The 9,002-nt window shown below is 44.6% G+C and overlaps 1 protein-coding gene across 2 annotated transcripts in view; it reads right to left on the bottom strand.

Annotated features, from left to right (window-relative positions):
* Positions 1-1,084: 1,084 nt before the first annotated feature.
* TSEN54 (tRNA splicing endonuclease subunit 54) overlaps positions 1,085-9,002 on the bottom strand; it is a 130,388-nt gene continuing 122,470 nt past the window's right edge. The window contains exon 12 of one of the 2 annotated variants that reach the window (XM_068263609.1): positions 1,085-1,345. In XM_068263609.1, coding sequence (XP_068119710.1) covers positions 1,195-1,345 — 151 coding nt within the window. In that variant the 3' untranslated portion in view covers positions 1,085-1,194. The remainder of the gene's footprint in view (positions 1,346-9,002) is intronic. The other variant, XR_011025328.1, reaches the window with a different exon arrangement.

Raw genomic sequence — 9,002 nt, 5'->3', positions numbered from 1 at the left:
CTTCACTGCTGCAACACAACAAAGACCTCAGCCTGAGACACAAATACCAACCTACTCTGCTTTTCTGCTTATGCTGCTTACTAATCGGCTTGGAACATTGTTACTGTTACAAGTACATATTGCCTTCACCATTGATATGGAACTTATATTTTCATTCACGACAAAGGACTTGGCTGAACTTCCTTCCCTTGTTGGATATGTATCAATATCTAACAAGTTGAGATTGGTGAATCTATTTAGTCTGTGTTCATTGGTATCTTATATATGGGGACATAGACATCATCAATGATCTGATGTCTGCGGTGTGATGTGGTTTTGATGGTTTGGCATGTTTAGTGTGGTATGGACAAGGGAGTTGACCACTCCATTGCTGCTTTCCTGTTTTTTACCCTTTTGATATTAAATAATTTTTTTTTGCAATTTTAAGGATGTGGTCTGATGTAATTATTGGCAAATACGCTCCTCACCTTTTTCACCTTCCTCAAATATTTGTTGTACAGTTTTTATGATTAAGCTACATCCCTATGCATTCTGTAATGTATCACTTCTAGATTCAAAAAATGTACACAGCCCTGTTAAAAGACCATTGTTTTATGATGTAAAAAAAGGTAGCTTCAAATTTCAAAACTTTTCCTACCTAATTTGACCTATAATCTGTACAATGCGAATGAAAAAAAAAATCTGCCATGCAAAAAAAAATTAAAAAAAGTACATGTGTACAAAAAGTATGCACACTCTTAAAATAAAACTTTGTACACACGCAAGATGGTTGTAAGGTAAGGCGACTAGCAGGGCCGCTTCTGCCGAGAATCTACCATGTGCACAGCGGCAATTGATCCATATTGATGCGTTGGCAAGAGATCAGCTTGGCTGATAGTCCATGGGAGCCTGGAGGCTAGCAGTGTGTCTACAGCATTAGGTCCAAAATGGTCACCTGTGAAATTGCCAGATGCTGCCCTCTAATAGATTTGTGATTGATGCAGCCTAAATACAAGAACCGCCATGGACAACCAGTTCAGTCTATGAGATATTAAACTTTCCTTTTAGTGTGAGAATAAGAAGAAAAAAAAACAATAGTCAGATAATATTTTTAACAATTCATTTAAATTAAAAAGTTTTCTGTTTTGTTTAATTCCCAATAAAAGCAAAAAAAGAAAAATGTATTACAAAACTTTAACTTTATGCAGCTGATCTTCAAGGGAACACATCCACGGGCAGCTGGAAGTCTTTGAAAGAGTAAAAGGCCACTTCTCCATAATCCACTAGCGCAAACACAACAGGTTCATCTCCACTCTGACAGGACAACGTCTTCAAAGAAAGAAGGGAGGGAATCTGCTCATCAAAGCTGCAGGTAAGAGGATGAAAGCAATTAATAGTGCTTTCTATGCATTAATAGGATAGCAAACACACACAGATGTATTATGGACTGCATATACCATAATGAAAAAAACAAAACAAATATTGTTCCATAGACCTTTGCACGACAGTCTTGTTCACAACAGTTTAACCTCCTTGGCAATTATCACGAGTCAAGCTCGGGGTGGAAAAAACAAGCCAGGAGCGGTAACCCAGAGCGTGACTCGTGGTAGCCGCCAGGAGCCTTAAGCTGAGCATAGTGCGCGTTTTAACTCACCTCCCCGGGATCCAATCGCTGGCAGCCATTCTCCTTCCTATCCTCAGAGCGTATGCATGCCTCAGGTGAGATCACAGTTTGTCGTCATGACCACAGATGGCAATCTCACTACAGCACCCCCTGGAGGACGGAGGTGGAATTGCAGCATTGGTTCCCATGGAGGTAAGTGCTGGGGCTGCTGCAGGCTAACAGCATGATTGTTTTCCCCGGTTTTAGGGTCTAAAAGCCTGCACTAGCAGTTTCCTGCTTGGGCTCCGGTGGAAATAGCCAGGTCGGGTCCGTTCTACCACACAGTTGGTTTGCACCTGTGCAGTAAAGTGGACCTAATTGGAAGGCTGCTGCCACACACCCCGGCTTGTAATGACGTGTCATTACAAGCCGGCACTAGAGGAAGCCGACCACAGAAGCCAGATGTCTTCAATCGCTGCGTGCAAGATGGAGGAGGTAAGCTACTGCCGCTGCTCACACGGTGGGGGGACCCGGCGACACAGGAGGTGGTAGAGGCAAGAGGCGGCGGGGGGATTAGATGGCCACAGCGGGACACACAGGCAGGGAATCCCTGATGACGGCGGGTCGCGGTTCGTATCGTCAGGCGTTCGTAAGTCGGGGATTCCCTGCCTTTGCCGTATAAGATGCAGGGACTTTTTCACCCCATTTTTTGGGGAGAAAGTGCGTCTTTCATACGGCGAAAAATACGGTAGTCTAGATGGAACAAATATAATCACCAAGACATAAAAAAACAAAAAAAATAAACATGATAAAAAGCAAGCAAAGAATTTCACAATAATGACCCACAGGACATTCTTGAAAAGTGAAAACACGTGTTCATTGTTCTGGTATAGTCAACTAAAAATGGAAGGTCTATCTTCTGGTTAGCTAGGATTCTTCTGGTTCTTAGGGAAATACATTTTTAGCAGCATGTGAAAAATAAACATGCCCAGCCTCAAAAGCAGAGGAAGGAACATTGCAATAAACCATACCATGACATTTTTATATTCTGGAGGGGTGGGGGGGGGGGGGGGGGTGTAGTACAGAAACTCAGCCCAACAACCTCGCTTTTGAATGTAGCGCGCTATTTTCAAATATATACAGATATAAGTGAGAACGGTGCAGACATTGAACAGAACTACAAATCCAAGAAACCCCCACACCAGGCACCAGTAAACAATACATTCCTAACTATCTAAATAAGCACACAAATATATACTAGACCAATCCTGTCAGGTGATAAATTAGGATGACCAGATGGACCAACATACTGCAACAACTGTCCAAATGCCAGAGGGGGCCACCTGTTGGGAGGCAGCGGAAGTCTATGGTAGTTCACACAAATGCTGCCCCCAGTAGGTAAACTGTAGCAGTGTTCTTGGCAAGAGCAGCTTGTGAGCTGGATACACGTCAGTTATTTCTGTGGATGTCCTTGTTCCTGTGTGTCAGTTTGTTTACCAATAAAGATGCTAGTGTAATGCTGGAGGGGTCATACTTTCTGACCACCCAGCGCAACAAGGCTAAGTAGCTGGATAATAGAAGAGGCTCCACAGATGGACACAGGGAGTAATGAACAAGGGAGCAAGATTGCCCAGAGCAACTGAAGCTCTGGGCCGCCTATCAGGCTAGATGCTATGTGATACAATACACAACAGACGTAGTCGGTAACAGGCTTGGATCATACACGTTAACTCAGATGTCAGACGTATTGGAAGGATTAGGCAGATTCGTAGTCGAGAAGTGGGCAAAGCTCTGTACACAATACAATATTACAATAATACAATACTGACTGACTAGAGTACATATATATCGTGCGGATGAGCAATATAATGAAACGTAGCTCTCAAATAACTTATTAGCTAAAGCACAAGTAATGACAATTAACAAGACAGACAGACTGAATGCTCAGCCAATCTAGTCGCTGTTCCAGCGAAGGCAACATTCACACTGAGATAGACAAGACTAACAGGTAGGAGCAAACTAATGGCAACCACTGCTATAGTTCGTCCTCAAGAACAAGGCCAGAAGGAATACTACCAGTCACCAACGTGGTGCTGGCAGAATCTAACTATCAGGATCAGAAGGACTTAACTGACCCCCGTAGGTCAGCACACGTCCAGCAGACATGACAATACAGAGCAAGGCATTATACATTTACAATAACAACTTTCACAGCACAACTCAGAGAGCTGAATGTTATGTCGGGCAGGGTATGAAATGGGAGGCAGACTTTTATGCTGGCATCAGCCAATGGATGCAGGTATGCAAATTACCACACAGCTGAATGGTAATCATTCAACCCTGAGCTGGCTTGATTACCATTTGCTAGCTGGCTGTGAATGCAAAGGACTCCCATAAGAAATGCATGCAGTATTATTTAACAACATGCATTCAGGAAATCCAGGGCTATCTGGCCGCAGCTCAGCTGCAATAAGCAATCGGTGGAATGATGACAGCATCCTGAGCTGCCTAGAACTGCAGAGCGATTGCAAATGACAATGAGACTTCTTGCGAATGCACAACCAAATGCAAGCAGATAAGCCAGAACTGTCCATTTGCAGCTCCACTGCAACAGACAGAACACGATACAGGAGGGATCCTTACAGCTAGTTTTAGTTTTCACAGGAATCTGCGGATCATCCTTCTCTACCCCAAGAAACACATTGTTGAACAACAAAACCAGAAATGATGAGAAACCTGAACCAAGGGTCATTACAACATACTCTTGTCAGTCAAGAGAGATGCACCAAATCCTAGAAAAACACTGGCTGATTTTGCCACAAGACAACGATATAGCCAAAATCCTTTCAGTGTCCCAACGCATTACTTGCAAAAGAGCAAATAACCTTAAAGCAGATCTGAACTCAGAATTTCCTCTGCTCTAAAAGATACGTAACCACCTAATAACCTTTAAAGAAGGACAATTTCTTTGTTACAGCAGATACAAATTCTGCAATAAATCTGCAGTGTTTCCACTTCCTGCTTTCATGAAAGCAGACATATTATTAATATCCTGTGCTTTCAAACTGGCTTATTTGCCATGGCAGTCAGCTGAAACAGGGAGAGATCAATACAACTTGTGACTAGACACAGATGAGGAATTAGACATGCTAAACTCTCGAAATATACAGTGTGCATTTCTCTAGGTTTTCCTTCTGTCCTGTGCAAGAGTTCAGGTCCACGGCAGAGATGGCAGATAAGCTCATTTGAAAGCAAAGGCTGTTCAATATATCTGCTTCCATGAATCAGGAAGTAGAAACAGTGCACATTTATTTTAGGATTTGTATCAGCTGTAACAAAGAAATGTTTTTTGTTTAAAAGGTTATTATGCTGTTGCATCTCTGTTAGAGCAGAGAGGACTTCTGGGTTCAGGTACGCTTTAAAGACACCCTCGTACATGCAATCCTCAGGAAGCCACCTGATGTAATCGGACACAACTGGTTACCCAAACCCCTCAAGGGTACCTACAAATGTGGCCATTGCATAGCTTGCAAGAATAATTTGCAGTGTGAGGATATGCTGTAGTGTTTTATTCATTTCTACCATATAAATCTGAAATATTTTACTGTTTTTTACCTACTTAAGATGGCCACCAGCACGCAAGTTCATTGTTTAGCTGAACTAGTTTAAATTCCATATGGCTGGCAGGAAGTACAACTATCCTATTACAACTTCTTCCCTTTAGCCAATCATGGGGCATTCTTGTTATGCAAGGGTTGCTGGGAGAGGTTGGGATTTAACCTTCCTGGCGGTAACTGTGCAGGAGGATTTCTCAGGCACTTTGCTAGCTGCATGTGCATACCGATCGTCCGCCGCTCCGCGCCAATTCGGTGCGCCGCCCTCCCCCATCAGACCCCTTGCACAGCCTGGCCTATCAGCGGCAGCGCTGAAGGGTGGATCGGACTCCCAATAAAGCCCTCCAGGAAATTTCCTGATCGCGATCGAAGCGGGTGGGGGGATTCCGCTGCACAGCGGCTATCATGTAGCGAGCCCTGGGCTCGCTACATGATTTAAAAAAAATAAATTAAAAAAAAAACTGCTGCGCTGCCCCCTGGCGGTTTTTAATAGACCACCAGGAGGGCTAAAGAGGTTTTAAAAACGGCAAGTTAGGCATTGTTCTCTCTTCTTTTGCCACATGATGACAAACTGAAAACAACCTGTGTAGTTTTACCTGGAGCCATGATGGGGTCTTTGTTTGACCTGATAGCAATGTGGTCTACAGACAATGGACATTGGAACTTGAACTAACTACTGAGTCCTGACTGAAGTGTTTATTTTAAAGGACAACTATAAAAGCTGCCGTTTCTGTCATAACCACACCTGTCATCTAGAACAGTGCTGTCCAACTTCATGGGCATGGAGGGCCATTTTTTTTTTTTGACCCCATGGTGGAGGGCCGAAGGTTCTTGCTGGAGCCGCAGCCCCCCCCCCCCCCCCCCCCCGCAGTAAAAGAAAATGCAATTAAAGGACAATTAGATTGGCAGCACTTTCCACAAAATGCAATGCAATTGGCAGCAGATCCCCACAAAATGCAATTCAAGAGGTCATTGAAGTTGCGCGCGCTGAAAAACAAGGGTACCGTTCTACGTAGAGCGGCGCGCGTGGGTGTGGCCATGGACCAGAATGTGGGTGTGGCCACGGGTGGAGACAAATTTACATGAAGTTAGCAATGTGGGACATTAGATCAGGACAGTGGTGGCAAACCTTTTGGAAGCTGAGTGCCCAAACTGCAACCCAAAACTCACTTTATCGCAAAGTGGCAACAGCAATCATGATGCCCCCAACAAGACAAATTTAGCAATCATGAGGCCCCCAACAAATCATGAGGCTCCCAACAAGACACATTCAGCAATCTTGAGGCCCCCAACAAGACAAATTCAGCAATCATGATGCCCCCAACAAATCATGAGGCACCCAAGAAGACAAATTCAGCAATCATGAGGCACATAAATAGACAGCATTTCACATAAATAGGCAGAATGCCCCCTTAATATGGTTGACACCTCTCACCTGGCTTTTAAATTCTCCTCTACTGGCTGCTGTGCCTGGCAATAGTGTTTTTGGCTGGATTGGGGATGATGTGTGGGCTGAAAGGCCTTGCGGTGATGCTGTGGCCGGGCTGGCGGTGATGCTGTGGTGTGGCCAGCTGAGGTAGTGACAGGTGCCCCCCAGTTAGATAGTGACAGGTGTCCCCCCAGCTGAGGTAGTGACAGGTGCCCCCCAAGTTAGATAGGGACAGGTACCCCCCAAGTTAGAGACAGGTGCCCCCCAAGTTAGATAGTGACATGTGCCCCCAAGCTAGATAGTGACAGGTGCCCCCCAAGTTAGATAGTGACAGGTGCCCCCCAAGTTAGATAGTGACATGTGCCCCCAAGGTTAGAGACAGGTGCCCCCCAGCTAGATAGTGACAGGTGCCCCCCAGCTAGATAGTGACATGTGCCCCCCAAGTTAGAGACAGGTGCCCCCCAAGTTAGATAGTGACAGGTGCCCCCCAAGTTAGATAGTGACAGGTGCCCCCCAGCTAGATAGTGACATGTGCCCCCCAAGTTAGATAGTGACATGTGCCCCCCAAGTTAGATAGCGAGGTGTCCAGTCCCCGTTACCTGTCATCAGCGCTGTCCTCTCCCTTGTCCCCGCTGGCGCTGCCTCAGCTCAGACCTCACAGATCGCGGCGACTGAAGAGAGCAGAGTGCGCATAGCACCCGCGCGGAGGAACTTAACATGCGGAAGTGACAAATGATGTCACGTCCGCATGTGAAGTACTCAGTGTATGCGGGTACTACACATGCGCACTCTGCTCTCTTCAGTCGCCGCGATCTGTGAGGTCTGAGCTAAGGCAGCGCCAGCGGGGACACGGGAGAGGACAGCGCTGATGCAGGCCAGCGGGGACACGGGAAAGTGCGCGTTTTGAGATTGCAGGCATGGCGCCTATAGCGGAAGCCATGCCTGCAACTCAGGGAGACGAGCGGGCCGCAGCTGGAGGCCTGGCGGGCCGGATGCGGCCCGCCAGTTGGACAGCGCTGATCTAGAGCAAAGGTTCTCAACGTGTGGTATATGTACCCCAAGGGGTACTTCTGATGGTTCCAGGGGGTACTCGGGCTTAATAAACTTAACCAAGAATAACAAATTTAGAGTTTTAGAAAATGATAAATCTTAACAACAATAACAATAAATTAGTATTTTAGCTAATTAAAAGCAATAGTAAATGCTTGGAAATTGTTAAGAACCAATTATCATGTACTACAATTAAATATATAGTTGTCAAGGGGTTCTTGCGATAATGTTTCCTAGGGGGCGAGTACAGGGTTTTAAAAGGGGTACATGCCAATAAAATGTTGAGAAACATTGATCTAGAGGAGCAGTATTGGGGAGAAAAATATATTTTGTTTTTGCTTCTATTACCTTTTTTGTCATTTAAACTGAGTCTTATAGAACCGGCGTTGAGGAGAAGAAAATGCCATCAGTATGGTATATTTGCTCCCCCCCTCACGTGTGTGTGTGTGCCTGTGTAGGTGCGTGTGCATGTATAGGTGCGTGTGTGCGCATGTATAGGTGCATGTATAGGTGCGTGTGTCTATATAAATATATATATATATATATATATATATATATATATATATATAGATATATAGATAGATAGATAGATAGATAGATAGATAGAGAGATATAGAGATAGATATATATATATAGATAGATAGATATATACAGTGGCTTGCAAAAGTATTCGTCCCCCTTGAAGTTTTCAACATTTTGTCACATTACTCCACAAACATGAATCAATTTTATTGGAATTCCACGTGAAAGACCAATACAAAGTTCTGTACACGTGAGAAGTGGAGCGAAAATCATACAAGATTCCAAACATTTTTTTTACAAATAAATAACTGCAAAGTGGGGTGTGCGTAATTATTCAGCCAATACTTTGTAGAACCACCTTTTGCTGCAATTACAGCTGCCAGTCTTTTAGGGTATGTCTCTACCAGCTTTGCACATCTAGAGACTGAAATCCTTGTCCATTCTTCTTTGCAAAACAGCTCCAGCTCAGTCAGATTAGATGGACAGTGTTTGTGAACAGCAGTCTTCACATCTTGCCACAGATTCTCGATTGGATAGATCTGGACTTTTACTGGGCAATTCTAACACATGGATATATTTTGTTTTAAACCATTCCATTGTTGCCCTGTTTTTATGATTAGGATCGTTGTCCTGCTGGAAGGAGAACCTCCGCCCCAGTCTCAAGTCTTTTGCAGACTCCAAGAGGTTTTCTTCCAAGATTGCCCTGTATTTGGCTCCATCCATCTTCCCATCAACTCTGACCAACTTCCCTGTCCCTGCTGAAGAGAAGCACCCCCAGAGCATGATGCTGCCATCACCATATTTG

The sequence above is a fragment of the Hyperolius riggenbachi genome, chromosome 12 (genome assembly GCF_040937935.1).
Source record: "Hyperolius riggenbachi isolate aHypRig1 chromosome 12, aHypRig1.pri, whole genome shotgun sequence".
NCBI classification, from domain to species: Eukaryota; Metazoa; Chordata; class Amphibia; order Anura; family Hyperoliidae; genus Hyperolius; species Hyperolius riggenbachi.
Note: the sequence above shows the minus strand (reverse complement) of the source record. Positions and strands in the feature narration are given on the sequence as shown.